This window comes from Chiloscyllium punctatum, chromosome 19 (genome assembly GCF_047496795.1).
Source record: "Chiloscyllium punctatum isolate Juve2018m chromosome 19, sChiPun1.3, whole genome shotgun sequence".
Taxonomy (NCBI): Eukaryota; Metazoa; Chordata; class Chondrichthyes; order Orectolobiformes; family Hemiscylliidae; genus Chiloscyllium; species Chiloscyllium punctatum.
In genome coordinates this window covers 42,007,557-42,027,219 of record NC_092757.1, presented here as the reverse complement: position 1 = coordinate 42,027,219, position 19,663 = coordinate 42,007,557, and the positions used below count along the sequence as shown (strand labels likewise).

At 44.6% G+C, this 19,663-nt stretch overlaps 1 protein-coding gene across 1 annotated transcript in view; it reads right to left on the bottom strand.

Annotated features, from left to right (window-relative positions):
* Window positions 1–19,663, bottom strand: part of mlxipl (MLX interacting protein like) — a 253,703-nt gene that overhangs the window by 52,399 nt on the left and 181,641 nt on the right. Inside the window, exon 9 of the mRNA XM_072589170.1 lies at window positions 17,078–17,660. Coding sequence (XP_072445271.1) covers window positions 17,078–17,660 — 583 coding nt within the window. The remainder of the gene's footprint in view (window positions 1–17,077; window positions 17,661–19,663) is intronic.

Below are 19,663 nucleotides of genomic sequence, written 5' to 3'. Positions count from 1 at the left end.
CTGACCTGTACATCTTTGGATTGTGGAAGGAAACCGGAGCACCCGGAGGAAACCCACGCAGACACAAGGAGAATGCGCAAGCTCCACACAGTCAGTCGCCTGAGGCAGGAATTGAACCCAGGTCCCTGGCGCTGTGAGGCAGCAGTGCTAACCACTGAGTCACCGTATCACCAAATTTGAACAGGTTTGGGGGCATGAAAAAAACCCAATAATTTAAACACTTGCCAGTTCGGCTCCTAGATCTTTGAATAAAACACAATTTGTTTAATTTCGGCTAGCTGTGGTTGGTTAAATTAACAGTGAGAGAAGTGGCTGTTCAAATTGCTAAAGAGGTTCTGGGGTTTGAAGATGATTCCCAAATTTGCCAAGAAAGTTTGGAAAGAAAAGAAAAGACCATATTCTTAGAATTAGGAAAGAGGTTAGAATTCCATTCAACCAAGGACAAAAGTAAATCAGAAATTGTAGGGGAATTACTCAAACACTCAGGTGTGTCAGAGAAGCAGGCAGGTGCGGTAGAGTTAGAAAAACTTAAATTACAATGGAGAAAAATGGAGTTAGAAGATAAACAAAGGGAAAGAGAGAAGAGAGAGAGAAAGTGAGGAAAAAGAAAACAAGGGAGATTCTTAAAGAATAAAATTGTTAAATTTTACTTTAAATTAGTGAAAGAGAGAGAAAAAGGGACAGAGAAAGATAAAGAGAGAGAAAGGAAAGTGAGAGAGAAAGAGGGAGAGGAGAGAGAGAAAAAAGAAAGAGAAAGTTCTTAGCTGAGCAAAAAGAGAGAATTTGAACTTCAGAAGTTGCAAATTAGTCAGGAAAGTCAACAGGATGGGGATGAAGAGAGAATGTAGTGATATACACAAATCTGTTAAAACATTGCCACGTTTTGATGAGAAAGATGTCAAAACCTTCTTTACTTCATTTGAAATAATAGCTAGGCAGATGGGTTGATCCAAGGATTTATGGGTAATGCTAGTTCAGACTAAACTGGTAGGCAGAGCTAGTGAGGTATTTGTCGTGCTGTCAGATGAGGGGTCAAGAGACTATGAAGAGGTTAAACAGGCTATTTTAAGTGCTTATGAATTGGTACCAAAAGCCTATAGATAGCGATTCAGAAACACAAAGGAGGAACTAGGTCAGACTTATGTTGAGTTTGAGAGAATTAATCATACGAATTTTGATAGATGGGTGTGGGCCTTAAAGATAGATATGATCTATGAGATTGTAAGAGAGATTATTTTGCTGGAGGAATTTAAAAACTCACTTCCAGAGATGGTAAGAATTCACGTGGAGGAACAGAAAGTTCAGCAAGTGAGAAGGGCAACAGAGTTAGCAGATGAATATTGGCACAGTGGTTAGCACTGCTGCCTCACAGCACCAGAGACCCAGGTTCAATTCCCGCCTCAGGCGACTCTCTGTGTGGAGTTTGCATATTCTCCCCGTGTCTGCGTGGGTTTCCTCCGGGTGCTCCGGTTTCCTCCCACACTCCAAAGATGTGCAGGTCAGGTGAATTGGCCATACTAAATTGCCCGTAGTGTTAGGTAAGGGGTAGATGTAGGGGTAGATGTAGGGGTATGGGTGGGTTGCGCTTCGGCGGGGCGGTGTGGACTTGTTGGGCCGAAGGGCCTGTTTCCACATTGTAAGTAATCTAATCTAATCTAATCTAATCTAATATTTGTTGGTACATAAAACAAGCTTCTGGCCAGAATTTCATCCTGTGAGGGATAGAAGTTGGGAGAAAGGGAGATCCTACATGACTAAACCAAGAGTAGAGAACAAAGAGTAATGTTTACCACAGGATAAAAAAAAAGCCCAAGAGGATGGACAGGAGGTGAAAGGCCTCGGGTGTTTTCACTGTAATGGAGTGGGACATAGAAAATGACAGTGCCGGTGGTTTCAGAAGGGCACTGGGAAAAGGTGCTGTCACTGCCAGTAAGTGGGATATGTACAGACACAGTGCTGGTTGTTCAAGAAAGGCATTGTGGGAAAAGATGTGGTAAAAGAAGCTAAGCCACTGGCCTTAGTGAAGGTAGGAAAGGAAAGCCCAAGAAAAGTTGAGAAGCTGCAGGAGAGTGCACAGCCTAGGTAGGGGCTGGGTATGGAGTTAGTACCTGATCTCTGTAAATAATTCACCTCTGTGGGTAAAGTTTACTCAGAAAGAATAAGGGGGAGAAGGGCAAGAAGTTATACTTTTGAGAGATACAGGATCTAACCAGTCTCTAGTAGTAAGAGATGAGCAAATTTGCATTCTTTCTGATCTATGACCTGAGAGTGTGGGATAGATGGACAGAAATTTAGTGTTCCCTTATGTAATATCAGGTTGGAGTGCCAACTCAAGACTGGGAAAGTAACAGTGGGAGTGATTAACAGAGTGTCAGCTCCAGGAATACAGTTTGTTCTTGGGAATGATTTGGCAGGCTCCAAGGTGGGAGTGACACCCTTTGTTGTGCAGAAGCCCAAGGAAGACCAAGAAACTGAGGAGTTAAAAGAAAAATATCTTGGAATTTTCGCAGACTACGTAGTAACAAGATCCCATTATCATAAGTCACAGTACCAAGCAAAAACTAAAGAGAAAGATGAAGGAGTTGAGGTTCAGTTAGCGGATCCCCTGTTTGACATAATGGTGCAGGAAAAAACCTGAACAGAAGTGTCAGACAGAAGTGTTTACTCCTGAAAGGCTCAGAGATTTACAACAGAAAGATGAGACAACAAAAGATTTATGTTGACGCATACTCCGAAAAGGAGGCAGAGGATATTCCTGAAGGTTATCTGAAAGAACTGGAGAAACAGTTGTTAGTTACTGCCCCACAAAGTAAGGAATCAAATCCAGATGATGTGGATTTTGATGTGCAGCAAAATATGTTAAAAAATGAAGAAGTCCTTAAGGAGTGGGATAGGTTAATAAACTCTCTGTCTCAGGGGCATAGAATACAGTTGAAAGGTTTGTTACTGCAGTACAAGGCCAGACGTAAGAATCAGATGGGGAGGAATAATGCTATTGTACATGACGTAGATGTAGGAAATGCTGTTCCAATAAAACAACACCCAAAACGGCTTAAGCCTTTCAAAGACAGATAGGTCAAGAAGGAAATGCTCAATGCGGACATCATCGAACCGAACCAGAGTGGAGTTTGCCGATTGTCTTAGTTCCCAAACCGGATGGGACTCAACAATTCTTTGAAGGTCAACGTTGTTACAAAATTGGACTCCTATCCAATTCCTAAATTGGAGAACTGCATCGAGAAAGGCAGACAAGCCAGTTACATCACCAAGTTTGACTTAATGCGTGGTACCTTTATCAGAGATGGCAAAAGAAATTTCTGGGTTTGTAACCCTAAATGGGCGATATCAAATTAAAGTGATGCCCTTTGAAATGAAGAACACATCCGTCACATTACAAAGACTCGAATGAACCAAATTGTGGCTGGATTAACAAACTGTGCAGTCTATCTGAATGACTTAGCAAGTCCTGGGACTCACTTGGTACAGTTGACAGAGCTCTTTGAATGACTACGAGAAGCAAAACTAGTGATAAACTTAAATAAAACTGTTTTAGCGAAAGCAGAGGTGACTTTCTTGGGAAATAATATAGTTCATGGAAGGTTGACTCCAAGGAATGCAAAGACAAAGGCCATCGAGGGATTTCCAACCAACCTTGTAGAAAGAGGTGCTTCAATTTTTGAGACCAAGTGGAAGCTATCGGAAGTTTGTTCAGCAGCATAGTGGTACCGTTAACCGATTTGCTGAAGAAGAACAAAGTTTTGGTGGACAGAGCAATGCCAGGAGGCATTTGACCATTTAAAAGCAACATTAACGACCAAACCAGTTTTAGCTACACCAAACTTTTCAAAACCTTTCAAAGTTGCCATCGATGCTATTGACATAGGGGTTGGAGCTGTACTCCTACAGGAAGATGATGGGATTGAACTGTCAGTTGGTTACGTTTCAAAGAAACTCAACATCCACGAGAGGAAATACTCCACGACCAAAAAAGAACTATTGAGTTTGGTACTGGCCTTACAACATTTTAATGTGTATTTCACGAAGAATGTGTCAAAGTTGTGTACACGGATCACAATCCTCTTACAGTATTGGAACGCTTTAAAGATGGGAATATGAGATTATTTCACTGGAGTCTTATGTTACAGACTTTTTACTTACAAATCGTATATGTTTGGGTTATAAGAATGTAATCGCAGATGCATTATTGCGGATTCAGCTGACAAAGTTTAGATGGGTTTGGTATCTATCCAATGTTTATATATATATGGAAGAAGTTAATATGAACTTAGATTAAAGTCATATGTATGTCATGGTAAATTGGTTAAGGAATAGAGAAAAAAATGAAGCCACATTTTCATTATGATGGTTCATTTTTTCTTAAGGGGGGAGGTGTTATGAAGGTGCAGGTACTGTATCTTTAAGAGAGAATGGAAGTTGGCATAGACCCAGAGAGGCACAGCGTGTGCTGAACAACTTAAAAATGTAACATTTGGTGAAGCAAATAGCTGGAGCTGCGTTGCCATGGAACAAAAACAAATTCAAATTCGGCCAATCAGTTTAAATTATCCCCTAAATACCAAAATCCGATCAAATTTGAATTTTACTGTTTGGGATGACATCAAACCAATGAAATGATCTGATGTATAAAATCGGATATTTTGAATGTTGGGGGGGAAACAGTAAAGAGCAGCCAAGCAAGTACCAAGACTGCCAGCAGAATAACTCTCTGAAAGGTACCTGTCCAGAAGAAATTTGTGCAGCAGACCTGGAGAAATCTACAGAGAAAGTTTGTCATCCAAAGATGACAACTGGGTTTGAAATTGATTTGCCATAAATTTAAGGTGGAAGTTATTGGACTAGATTTCCATATTGTAGAGTGGGAGGTAAAAGATAGGTTTAAGAGAAAGGAGTTGTAACTAATTGTTGTTTAATGTTCTCTTGTGGACTTAAAGAATAAAATTGTTAAATTTTTCTTTAAATAGTGGTATTTGCGTAGTTCTACTGGTCTATATTACACTTGAGTCACCTGTTAATATATGCTGAGCAAGGAGCTACTTGTCGAAGGAGCAGCACTCCAAAAGTTTGTCCTTCCAAACCTGTTGGATTATAACCTGCTGGTGTGTGGTTTTTTTAACGTTGTTCAACATGGTTCCTCCACATCATATGCTGAGATAGTGACACCTGCTGGTTTGTGATACTAGCAGCTGGTGTTAACCTCCTGCTGGGCTCTACAGTACTATCCTGCCCCCTGCTGGTCTAGGGTGCAGTGCTGCCTCCCATTGGTCTATGATGAGTTAATACCTCCTGTCAGTTTATGGTTCTTTCATGCCTCCAGTTTGTCTGTGATGCATTACTATCTTCTGCAGATCTGTGTCGCATCAGCATCTGCTGCTGGACCATTGTGAATGAACAAACCCTGCTGGTCTATAGTGTTTGATCACCTCCTGATGGTCTACAGTCAGTGTCCCCTGTTGTCAATTGTGCACTGGCACTGGCACAGTAGCACCTCCTGTTGGTCTGTGGTTATAAGTTTTGCCAATCCTCTGTGAGCTGTGCCCCCAGTTGTGCAAAAATAATGTTTGACCTGAAACGTTAACTTTGACTTCTCTTCACAGATATTGCCAGATAGAACATAGAACATAGAAGAATACAGCGCAGTACAGGCCCTTCGGCCCTCGATGTTGCGCCGATCAAAGCCCACCTAACCTACACTAACCCACTATCCTCCATATACCTATCCAATGCCCGCTTAAATACCCATAAAGAGGGAGAGTCCACTACTGCTACTGGTAGGGCATTCCATGAACTTACGACTCGCTGAGTGAAGAACCTACCCCTAACATCAGTCCTATATCTACCCCCCCTTAATTTAAAGCTATGCCCCCTTGTAATAGCTGACTCCATACGTGGAAAAAGGTTCTCACTGTCAACCCAATCTAACCCCCTAATCATCTTGTACACCTCTATCAAGTCACCCCTAAACCTTCTTTTCTCCAATGAAAACAACCCCAAGTGCCTCAGCCTTTCCTCATAGGATCTTCCTACCATACCAGGCAACATCCTGGTAAACTTCCTCTGCACCCGTTCCAGTGCCTCCACATCCTTCCTATAGTATGGCGACCAAAACTGCACACAATATTCCAGATGCAGCCGCACCAGAGTCCTATACAACTGCAGCATGACCTCAGGACTCCGGAACTCAATTCCTCTACCAATAAAAGCCAGTACGCCATATGCCTTCTTCACTGCACTATTTACCTGGGTGGCAACTTTCAGAGATCTGTGTACATGGACACCAAGATCCCTCTGCTCTTCCACACTACCAAGTATCCGACCATTAGCCCAGTACCCCATCTTTTTGTTACTCTTACCAAAGTGAATCACCTCACACTTAGCTACATTGAACTCCATTTGCCACCTTTCTGCCCAGCTCTGCAGCTTCTCTATATCCCGCTGTAACCTGCCACATCCTTCCTCACTGTCTACAACTCCTCCGACTTTCGTATCATCCGCAAACTTGCTCACCCAACCTTCTAACCCTTCCTCCAGGTCATTTATAAAAATGACAAACAGCAATGGTCCCAAAACAGATCCTTGCGGAACACCGCTAGTAACTGCACTCCAAGATGAACCTTTGCCATCAACTACTACCCTCTGTCTTCTTCCAGCCAGCCAATTCCTAATCCAAACCTCCAACTCACCCTCAATGCCATATCTCTGTATTTTCTGCAGTAGCCTACCATGGGGGACCTTATCAAACGCCTTACTAAAATCCATATATACCACATCTACCGCTTTCCCCTCATCTACCTCCTTAGTCACCTTCTCAAAGAATTCAATAAGGTTTGTGAGGCACGACCTGCCCTTCACAAAACCATGCTGACTATCCTTGATCACATTATTCCTATCCAGATGTGCATAAATCCTATCCCTTACAATTCTCTCTAAGACTTTGCCCACAACAGAAGTGAGACTCACTGGCCTATAGTTACTAGGATTATCCCTACTCCCCTTCTTGAACAAGGGAACCATGTTTGCTAGCCTCCAGTCCTCTGGCACTACTCCTGTAGACAAAGAGGACACAAAAATCAAGGCCAATGGCTCTGCAATCTCCTCCCTTGCTTCCCAGAGAATCCTAGGATAAATGCCATCAGGCCCAGGGGACTTATCTATTTTCACCCTTGCCAGAATTTCCAACACCTCTTCTCTACATATCTCAATGCCATCCATTCTACTTATTCGTGCCTCAGTATTCATATAGACAACAATGTCCTGTTCCTGAGTGAATACTGACGAAAAGTATTCATTCAGTGCCTCCCCAATCTCTTCAGCCTCCACACGCAACTTCCCATTACTATCCTTGATTGGACCTATTCCTACCCTAGTCATTCTTTTATTCCTAACATACCTATAGAAAGCCTTAGAGTTTTCCCTAATCCTACCAACTAAGGACCTTTCATGTCCCCTCCTTGCTGCTCTTAGCTCTCTCTTCAGGTCCTTCCGGGCTACCTTATAACTCTCAATCGCCCCTATTGAACCTTCACGCCTCATCTTTACAAAGGCCGCCCTCTTCCATTTAACAAGGGATTCCAATTCCTTATTAAACCACGGCTCCCTCACACGACCCTTTCCTCCCTGCCTGATAGGTACGTACTTATCAAGGACACTCAATAGTTGCTCCTTGAACAAGTTCCACATATCAATTACGCTCTTGCCTTGGAATCTACTTTTCCAATCCACACATCCTAAGTCATGCCTCACCGCATCATAATTTCCCTGCCCCCAGCTATAACTCTTGCCCTGTAGTACACACTTATCCCTCTCCATCACTAGAGTAAAAATCACCAAATTGTGGTCACTGTCCCCAAAGTGCTCACCTACCTCTAGTTCTAATACCTGGCCTGGTTCGTTACCCAGAACCAAATCCAGTATGGCCTCACCTCTTGTTGGCTTATCTACATATTGTGTCAGGAAACTCTCCTGCACACATTGTACAAATACCGACCCATCTAACGAACTCGAGCTATAGCTTTCCCAATCAATATCAGGAAAGTTAAAGTCCCCCATAACAACCACCCTATTACTTTCACTCTTCTCCTGAATCATCTTCGCAATCATTTCTTCAACGATTCGAGGACTATTAGGAGGCCTGTAAAAGACTCCTAACAGGGTGACCTCACCTCTCCTATTCCTAACCTCAACCCAAACTACCTCAGATGGCAAATCTTCGTCCATCTTCCTTTCCACCGCTGTAATACTATCTTTGACAAGCAAAGCCACACCCCCCCCCCTCTTTTACCCCCACCTCTGACCCTACTAAAACATTTAAACCCTGGAACCTGAAACAGCCAATCCTGTCCCTGTTCTAGCCATGTCTCCGTAATAGCCACAACATCGAAGTCCCAGGTACCAACCCACGCTGCAAGTTCACCTACCTTATTTCGTATACTTCTGGCATTAAAGTATACACACTTCAAGCCACTCTTCTGTTTACAGGCACCCTCCTTTAAGATTGATGCCATATTCCTAACCTCCCTACACTCCAGGTCCTGCACCCTAAAGCTACAGTCCAGGTTCCGATGCCCCGGCAGAGTTAGTTTAAACCCCCCCAACAGCACTAGCAAACCTCCCCCCAAGGATACTGGTGCCCCTCAGGTTCAGGTGTAGACCATCCTGTTTATAGAGGTCCCACCTTCCCCAGAAAGAACCCCAGTTATCCAAATACCGATCTGATGAGCTTTTCCAGCAACTTCTGTTTTTGTGTCTGATTCACAATATCTTCAGTTCTTTTGGTTTTTACTAATCAATTCAAGTTTGCTGGGTTACGGTGCAATAGGTCCTCCTTGTCCGAAGATTGCAGTTATTGACTGCTGGCCTCAGGATCACTGAAGCCCCTCTTCCAGTCTCTGATGCACTAGTGCCACCCTATGGTCTCAGGTACAACAGCACCTCTGCTTTCTCTCAAGTGCGTGAGTGATTCTTACTCCTCCAGGCAGCATTAACACATCCTTGACCTCTATACTGAGATACTGAAAACTCCTGCTTTATGGAACAGTAGCAAGTTCTAATGACTGATGAAGGTCTTCTGCTGGGCTATTGCAAGCTCGCCCTGCTACCTGTCACTATAGTGTTACTGCCTCCTGCTGGTCCATGGAGCACTAACAGCTCCTGCTAGATTATCCTGCCCTAACAGGGTGCACTTGCACCTCTTACCTGTCGATGATGCATTAAGTTTCCTGTAGGTGAATACTGATATAACACCCTGCTGTTGGTTTATGCTATGGAAGCACTTGCTCTGGCAGAAAGGTGTGCTATTGCTTCCTGTTGGGCAATGGTCTGCTCGTATATTCTGCTGGCCTAGGGTGCACTAAGCTATTGGTCTATGGTGTATCAGCACCTTCCCTTAGAGTATGAAATCATTCCGATCTACAACACAGAAAAAGGGCCTTCAACCCATCAAGTCTGTACCAGTGAAAAATAACCCTCAAACTATTTCTAGCACTTGTTTATATTAGCATTGCAAATACACATTTAAATACTTCTTAAATATTATGAGTTTCTGCCTGTACCACTGTTACAGGTGGTGAGTTCTAGATTCCCATCACATTTTATTTCCCTCACATCTCCTCTGAGCCTCCTGGCCCTTACTCTAGTCTACACTGAGATAGTGACACTTGCGGTTTATGGTACAGTTGGACCTGTGACCGTTCAATGGGGGTCAAACATCAACTGTTGGATGGTGGGGCATCAGTACCCCATGCCAACCCCTGGCTTGTCTTGGGTGCTGCATCACACATTGATCTATGTTGAATTAATACCTCTTGTCAGTTTATGGTTCTTCAGCACCTTCACTTTGTCTGTGGTATATTACCATTTTCTGCAGGTCTATGTAACACCAGCACCTCGTAATGATTGATTGAGTTAGCATCTCCTGCTGGTCTACTGCGAGTGAAACCTCCTTCTGATCTAAGGCACATCAGTCACCTCCTGCTGATCTGCTTTATATCATATAACACCTTCTACTGGGCAATGGTCTGCTCCCGCATCCTGTTTGCATGGGATGATGCACTAGCACCTCCTATTGGTGTATTGTGCACTAGCACTCGCTGTTGGTCTATTCTAATCACATACGTCCTATTAGTTTAAATTATGATATGGAGATGCCAGTGTTGGACTGGGGTGAACAAAGTCAGAAGTCACACAACACCTGGTTATAGTCCAAAAGGTTTATTTTAAATCACAAGCTTTCAGGGTGCTGTTCCTTTGCCAGGTAAAGTTTATGTTATGGTAGCAACTGCTGGTGTTCTATTGTGCTGCTGCATCTCCAACTGGACTATGGTGAACTAACATCTCTGTACTGAGATAATGACACCTGCTGGGTTATGTTGCAGTAGTACCTGCTACTGATCATGAAGGACCAATGCTTCCTGTTGGTCAATACCGAGCTAATATCTTCAGTTGGTTTGCAGTGCAATTGCTTCCTCAGTTTGTTTCTGGTGTATTACTATGATCTGCAGGTCTGTGGTGCACTAACCCATTCTGCCAGGCAACCATTCTTTCAGCACTTGTCAATCTATGGGGGCTTCGCACCTCCTGCTGGTCTATCATAAGCTGATATTTCTTGTTAGTTGATGATGTATTAGCATCTCCAGCTGCTCTGCAGTGAACTTATACTTATGACCATGTGTTAGTTGATGCTGCTGGTTAATGTTGAACAACACTCCCCTCTGGTCTGTAGTATGGCAGTACCTCGCAATGGGAGGTATTGTGCCAGAATCTCCTGTGAAGCTACAATATATTGCATCTTCTGCTGGTCAAGGATGCACAGGTGTTTCCCACTGCATTTTGGCCCATTACTACCTCCTCATGGTCTATATTGAGAAAGTGCCATCTTCTTGTTTATAATGTTGTGGTTATTGTAGCATCTGAGGAGCAGGAAAATTCTTGATGAAGGGCTTTTGCCCAAAACATCGATTTTCCTGCTCTTCGGATGCTGCCTGACCTGCCATACTTTTCCAGCACTACTCTAATCTTGACTATAATGTTGTGGCGTCTGCTTCTCTACAATGCTGTCACCCCCTGTCGGTTTAGCATGCACTAAGGTCTCTTACTGGTCTATGTTGCACGAGCATCTCTTGTTGGTACAAACTAAGAAAGCACCTCCTGTCAGTTTATGTGCCTTCATACCTCCAGTTCATCTGTGGTATATTACCATCCTCTGCAGATCTATGTGACATCACCACCTGGTGCTGAACTCCAGTGGTAACACTTCCTGTGGGTCTGGAGGGCACTCACACCTCGGCTTTGTCACCACCTGATGGTCTGCACTGACCTAGCAATGTCTGCTGTCTTTTGTGCACTAGCACCTCACGCTGATCTATGCTGAACAAGCATTGCTGCGCTGGTTTAGGATGGACTATTATCTCAGTTATTTATGACATCGAACACTTCTTTCGCTGCCTCCGTGTCCGAGCTTACTTTTCCCATCAAGACTTCCACCCACCTTCGAGGACCCTTCACCTGCCTCCAACACACCCCATCCACCTGGACACCCATGGTGGTCTGTTACCTGCCCTTGACCTCTTTATTTCCAACTGACATTGGGACATTGACTACCTCAAACTGTCCACCCACCCCCCCCCCCCCGCCCCCCCCCCCACCACTCCAACCTCTCACTCTCACAACATGCAGCCCTCCACTCCCTCTGCTCCAATCCCAACCCCACCATCAAACCAGCAGAGAAAGAGGGTGCAGTGGTAGTTTGGCGCACTGACCTCTACACTGCTGAAGCCAGACGCCAACTCGAGGACACCTCCTCCTACCACCCCCTCGACCATGACCTCACCAAACCAGTATCTCCCAGACCATACACAACCTCATCACCTCAGGGGACCTCCCACCCACAGCTTCCATCCTCATAGTTCAGGAACCCTGCACTGCCCGGTTCTACCTCCTTCCCAAGATCCACAAACCTGACTACCCCGGCTGACCTATTGTCTCAGCCTGCTCCTGCTTCACCAAACTCATCTCCACATACCTCGATACTGTCCTATCCCCCCTGGTCCAGGAACTGCCCACATACATTTGGGACATCACCCATGCCCTCCACCTCCTCCAAGACTTCCGTTTCCCCGGCTCCCAACGCCTCATCTTCACCATGGCCATTCAATCCCTATTCAACACCAAAAGCCATGAACTGTACACAATATTCCAGGTCCGGCCTTACCAGTGTCTTGTACAGCTGAAGCATGACCTTGTGGCTTCAACCAATAAACTCCAAAACATCATATGCCTTCTTAACCCTATTAACCTGGGTGGCAATGTTCAGGGATTTATGCACCTGGATACTGAGATCTCTCTGTTCATCTACACTGCCAAGAATTTTACCATCAGCCCAGAACTCTGCATTCCTGCTACTTCTTCCAATTGTACTACCTCACACTTCTCTGCATTAAACACTATTTGCCACTTCTCAGCCCAGATCTGCATCTTATCTATGTCCCTCTGTAACCCACAACATCCTTCACTACTATCCACAACTCTGCCTACCTTAGTGTTATCCACAAATTTACTAACACATCCTTCTACATCCACCTCCAGATCATTCATAAAATGGCAAACAATAGTGGTCCCAAAACAGATCCTTGTGGCACACCATTGGTAACTGAGCTCCAGGATGAACATTTCCCATTAACCAATAGCCTCCCTCTTCCTTCAACGAGCCAATTTCTGAACCAAACCACTAAATCACCTTCAATCCTGAAACATTGCACAAACTACAATAGCCTAAAGTGTGGAACCTTATCAAATGCCTTACTGAAGTCCATATACACCACATCAACTGCTTTACCTTCATCCACCTGTTTTATCACCTCCTTGATGAACTCAATAGGGTTAGTTATACACGATCTACCCTTCACAAAACTGCGTTGACTATCCCTAATCAAATTATTCCCTTCCAGATGATTATAAATCCTATCTCTTTTAACCTTTTTCAACATCTTACCCCATAACCGAAGTAAGGCTCACAGGCCTATAATTACCAGAGGTGTCCCGACTCCCCTTCTTAAACAATGGAACAACATTTGCTATCCTCTAGTCTTCTGGTACTGCACCTGTCGACAATGATGACATAAAGATCAAATCCAAAGGCTCTGCAATCTCCTCCATGGCTTCTCAGAGAATCTGAGGATAAATCTCATCTGGCTCATCTTATCTATTTTTAGTTCTTGCAAAATTGCTAAAAACCTCCTCTTTGTCAACCTCAATCCCATCTAATCTAGTAACCTGTATCTCCGTATTCTCACTAACATTGCCCTTTTCCAATGTGAATACTGACAAAAAGTATTCATTAAGCGCTTCCCCCATGTCCTCAGATTCCACACACAACTTCCCACTACTATCTTTGATTGGCCCTAATCTTACTCTAGTCGTTCTTTTATTCCTGATATACCCTATCGAAGGCCTTATGGTTTTCCTTGATCTTATCGGTCAACAACTTCTCATGTCCCCTCCTGGCTCTTCTTAGCCCTCTCTTTAGATCTTTTCTGACTAACTTATAACTTTCAGTCCCCGCATCTTAGCCTTCACACCTCATCCTCACATAAGCCTTCTTCTTCCTCTTGACAAGAGCTTCAACTTTTTTAGTAAACCATGGCTCCCTCTCTCGACAACTACCTCCCTGCCTAATAGGTGGGACTTTATCAAATGCCTTCGTCCATATAAACAACATCAATAGATATTCCCTTATCCACTACCTCAGTCACCTCTTTAAAGCATCCTGTCAGGAAAGATCTACCTGTCATTAATCCATGCTGGCTTTCCCTGACTCACCCAAAATTTTCAAGGTGTTCAGTTATCCACACCCTTTATTCTCGACACCAAACATTTCTCCACAACACTAATGCACCTCTTCCTGTTGGTCTATCATACAATAGCACCTACAGTTATCTATGGTGCATTCACAGCTGCTTCATGTCTTTGGGACATTCGTACCTCCTACCAATCTACAGTGAACTAACACCTCTTGCTGGTCTATTAAGAGCTAGCACCTCCTGCTGGCGATGATACACGATCAGCTAGTAACTGCAGCTGTTTATTCTGATCTAGCACCACCTTCTGGTCTGTGGTATAGTAGCACCTCCTATTCAGCTACGATAGGTTCAAAATCACCCAACACCAGGTTATAGTCCAACAGGTTTAACTGGAAGCACTAGCTTTCGGAGCGACGCTCCTTCATCAGGTGATAGTGGAGGGCTCGATCCTAACACAGAATTTATAGCAAACATTTACAGTGTGATGTAACTGAAATGATACATTGGAAAACTGATTGTCTGTTAAGCCTTTCATCTGTTAGAATACAGTGATAGTTTCACTTCTTTCATGTGTAAATCACAAACCCTTTTTTTAAAAAAGTTGCATTCTCAGTTTAGCTGTTGACAATGGTGATAGCTAGACAATATGTTGAAGGTACTGGCCCCCTGTGTTCTCTGTCTATGCCATGATTGATTCTAATCTAAAAAGTGAGATAACAGGGTTTTACATGAATTCATGCAGTTTTTGAGCAAAGTACAATGTAACTCTGCAAGTACAAATTCACCCCACAAAATATATGTGGGCATGTGGGTCTTTGTCTGTATGTGTGTGTGTCTGTCTGGGTTGGGGGTTGTGAGTGTGAGAAAATGTATGTGTGTGTGTAGTGAGTGCAGAGTGTCTTAAGTCTGTGAGGGGGTCCATGTGTGAGTGTGGGAGTGTGTGTGTCTGTAAGGGTGTGTATGGGTGTCTGTGTGCGCATCTGTGTATATGTGTGTCTGTGCGTATGCGTGTATAGGAGTGCCTGTGTGTTGGCGACAGTGTAAGAGTGTCTCCAGTAGTCTACGGTACATAAGCACCTCCTGGAGGTCTAGAGGGCATTTGCACCTATTGCTAGTCGATTGCCCTTGTACCTCCTGCTGGTTTATGGTACTTTCGCACCTCCTGAGACTCTGTGGTGAGCTAGGGCTTCCTGTTGTCAATAGCGCACTGACACTTGATGCTGGTCAATATTGAACTCACACCCACTGCTTATCTGTGGTATGGCAGCACCTCTTATTGGTCTAAGTATTAGTATCCCTCCTACTGGCCTCGAATGGACTACAAATCCGGTGGTATAAGATGAACTAATTCCTCCTGCTGGTTGAAGATGCACCAGTACCTGTCACTGGTCTACACTTAGCTAGCACTACCTGCTCGTCCTATATGGTGCTCAAGCACCCACTGTTGGTCTAGGATTCACTAGGGCTTCCTCTTGGTTTATGGTGTTATAAATATCTTCTGTTGGTTAACGTTGAGTTAGCACCTCCTGTACCAACTATCTTGCAATAGTTCCTCCAGTTGACTGGTGCATTAGCATCTCCTGTTGGTCTCTGGAACATTAGCACCCCTGACTTGTCTCTTGTGAGCTAACACCTCCTGCTGGTTGATGAGCTAAGTATCTCTTGCCTCCCTGTGGTGCATTACCACCACAGGCTAATCTCTGGTTTATTAACACCTCCAGGTAGTCTGAGATGGGCCAATACCTCCTGAAGTCTATTAGGTGCTGCTACTTCATGCTCCTTTAATACCGGATATCGCAAGGCTCAAGGAAGTGGATCTTCAATTAGCTGAACAGTGATTGGAAGGACCAACAAAAACTCTCAGATTTCCTGAGCTCAGTTTGGTGCCCCTCCCATCTGAAGGTGAGCAGTGTCACATGAAGAATGCCAAGGTCACTTTGCCCTTCATGGTGTCTGGGATGAGTGCAGGTTTATGATGTGACAGATGTTTAACTGGAGAAATTCAAGCTAGTCAGGCTGTGCTCTGATGTACAAAAACAGAAGGTGCTGGAAAATCTCAGCAGATCTGGCAATATCTGTGCAGAGAAATCAGAGTTAACATTTTGGGTCTGGTGATCCTTTCTCAAAACCTCCTAAGAAAGGGTCACTGGACCGAAAACGTTAACTCTGATTTCTCTTCACAGATACTGCCAGACCTGCTGAGCTTTTCCAACAGTTTCTATTTTTGTTTCTGATTTACAGCATCTGTGGTTCTTTCGGATTTTAATTAATGTGCTCTGGTGGAATCTGGAGATGATCACTGTACCTGAAGGAGATATTTAAAAGAACATAGAACATAGCATAAAACAGGCCGTTCAGCCCACGATGTTGTGCCGACCATTGATCCTCATGTATGCATCCTCAAATTTCTGTGACCATATGCATGTCCAGCAGTCTCTTAAATATCCCCAATGACCTCGCTTCCTCAAGTGCTGCTGGCAACGCATTCCATGCTCCCACAGCTCTCTGCGTAAAGAACCCGCCTCTGACATCCCCTCTGTACTTTCCGCCAAACAGCTTAAAACTATGACCCCTCGTGTTAACAATTTCTGCCCTGGGAAATAGTCTCTGGCTATCGACTCTATCTATGCCTCTCATTATCTTGTATACCTCAATTAGGTCCCCTCTCCTCCTCCTTTTCTCCAATGAAAAAAGTCCGAGCTCAGTCAACCTCTCTTCATAAGATAAGCCGTCCATTCCAGGCAGCATCCTGGCAAACCTCCTCTGAACCCTCTCCAAAGCATCCACATCTTTCCTATAATAGGGCGACCAGAACTGGACACAGTATTCCAAGTGCGGACTAACCAAAGTTTTATACAGCTGCAACAAGATCTCACAACTCTTAAACTCAATAGCCCCGTTAATAAAAGCCAAAACACCATATGCTTTCTTAACAACCCTGTCCACTTGGGTGGCCATTTTAAGGGATCTATGTCCCTGCACACCAAGATCCCACTGTTCCTCCACACTGCCAAGAATCCGGTCTTTAATCCTGTACTTAACTTTCAAATTCGACCTTCCAAAATGCATCACCTCGCATTTATCCAGGATAGTTGTGTGATGGTATGATTAGCTAGTGTTAAACTAATCTCATTTAAGCACAACATAGGGCTCCTTTCCAGCAATACTTACTGGATATATTATTATAAACATTGTGCAATATTTGCTAGAATCATATTGAACAGTATATTTGAATAGTAACTCATTATTTGTGTTAGGTTTACCTGCTGAGAGTAGGGGCATTAAGTCTTGGGTCTGTGAAGATGCAGTTGAGGGAAATGACTCCTCTTCTGGGTTCACGGACTTGTGTTCCCACTTTGGTGCAAAACGAAGTGACTGTACTTGGGGTAAAGTGACTTGCTGCAGTTGCATAGAAGGAACTGTTCCAGAGGATGATGGACCAGTGTCTGAAGGAGACAGGGTCATTGCTGGGGGGAGTCTTAAAGCTGAGCATTGCTGGGTGAAAGGTGATAGGGCAGAGCCAGTGGTGACTGGGGGAAACATGTCAGTTCCAGATTGGTATTTTGGATTCTGAAGAGGCCTCGGACAAGGTAATGGTTCTTGCTGACTGATTACTGTAGAACTAGGTTCAGGCAGCATTGTGCTGCAGCAGGAAGGTGACTGAGCTGTGATGCTGTCTGGAAATAGATATCCTTGTCTCTGTTCATAATAAGCTGGTGGCTGGAATTTTGAACCAGAAGTAGCATTATGGCTGTCGACAGACACTGTGGACCCAGGGAAAATCTGGTTGGAGATTGCAGCTGTATTAATGGTCAGGGTAAACCCAGTATCCGAGAGGATGTCTACCTGCAAAACAAGATGAGAATCTGCGTGTTTCAATGTTGCATTGTCTTGGGAGATTTTACTATCAAACCACTACCCAAGTGCCTTGTTGGATTGTGTATTCTGCTCTGTGGAACAATTTATTGATAAGGCCAATATGTAGAAGCAGGATTTTCCAAGAACAGCAAAAGTTCACATTCATCCAAATTCAGTCTAGAGAAATATCCAAGAACAAAGAAAATAAATGTGACTCATTAAAGATCTGTGAAAATTGGTCAATTGACTTGTTCAGAATTATATAGCTGAGAAACCTCAATAAAGTATGTTTTAGATAAGTCTTAGTGGTTACCTTAACACCTAGATCAAGCAATAGGGTTAAAATTTCAATAAGGGAAACCCCCAATCTCACCTCTGAGTCTTGGTCTGAACAGGGAGACAGTGAGGACTGCAGGTGCTGGAGATCAGAGTTGAGAGTGTGGTGCTGGAAAAGCACAGCAGGTCGGGTCAGGCAGCATCTGAGGAGCAGGAAAATCAACATTTCGGGCCGGAGCCCTTTATCAGGAATGAGGCTGGGAGTCTCTGAGATGGAGAGATAAATGGGAGAGGGGTGGGGCTGGGAAGATGGTAGATAAGAATTCAATAGGTGGATGGGGGGGGGTGAAGGTGATAGGTCAGAGAGGAAGTGGAACAGATAGGTAGGAAGGAAGATTGACAGGTGGGACAGGTCATGAGGATGGTGTTGAGCTGGAAGGTTGGAACTGGAGTAAGGTGGTGGGAGGAGAAATGAAGAAACTGGTGAAGTCTACATTGATGCCCTGGGGTTAAAGGGTCACGAGGTGGAAGATAAGACCTTCTTCCTCCAGGCGTTGGGTGGTGTGAGAGTAGCGATGGAGGAGGCCCAGGACCTGCATGTCCTTGGCAGAGCGGGAGGGGCAGTTGAAATGTTCAGCCACAGGGCAGTGGGGTTGGTTGGTGAGTGTGTCCTGGAGATGTTCCCTAAAGTGCTCTGTGATTGACAGGTGGGACAGGCAGCATCTGAGGAGCAGGAAAATCAACATTTCGGGCCGAAGCCCTTCATCAGGAATGAGGCTGGGAGCCTCTGGGATGGAGAGATAAATGGGAGAGGGGTGGGGCTGGGGAGATGATAGATAAGAATTCAATAGTAGAGGAGACTGCATCAGGAGCAATGGATACTTCATCAACTTCACCAACTTCATCAACTTCCAGTCAGACCTTAAATTCACCTGGACCATCTCAGACACCTCCCTCCCCTTCCTGGACCTCTCCATCTCCAATGGTGACAGACTCAGTACTGACATTTTCTTACAAACCCACTGACTCCCACAGCTAACTGGATTACACCTCCTCCCACCCTGCCCCTACAAAACTTTTATCACCTATTCCCAATTCCTCCGCCTCCGCTGCATCTGCTCCCAGGAAGACCAGTTCCACCACAGAACCCACCAGGTGGCCTCCTTCTTTAAAGACCAAAGTTTCCCCTCCCACATGGTTGAAGATGCCTCCAAAGCATCTCATCCACATCCCACACCTCTGCCCTCGAACCCCACCCCTCCAACCGCAACAAGGACAGAACTTTCCTGGACCTTACCTTCCACCCCATAAATCACATCATCCGCTGACATTTCCGCCACCTACAAACGGACCCCACCACCAGGGATAAACTTCCCTCCCCACCCCTATCCACTTCCGTAAAGACCGTTCCCTCCGTGACTACCTGGTCAGGTCCACGCAACCCAACAACCCACCATACCATCCTGGCACCTTCCCCTGCCATCGCAGGAATTGCAAAACCTGCGCCCACACCTCCCCCCTCACCTCCATCACAGGCCCAAAAGGAGTCTTCCACATCCATCAAAGTTTCCCCTACACTTCCACACATTTCATTTATTGTATCCGTTGCTCCCAAAGCTGTCTCTTCTACATTGGGGAGATTGGACGCCTTCTCGCAGAGCGCTTTAGGGAACATCTCCGGGACACCCGCACCAATCAACCCCACCGCCCCAAGG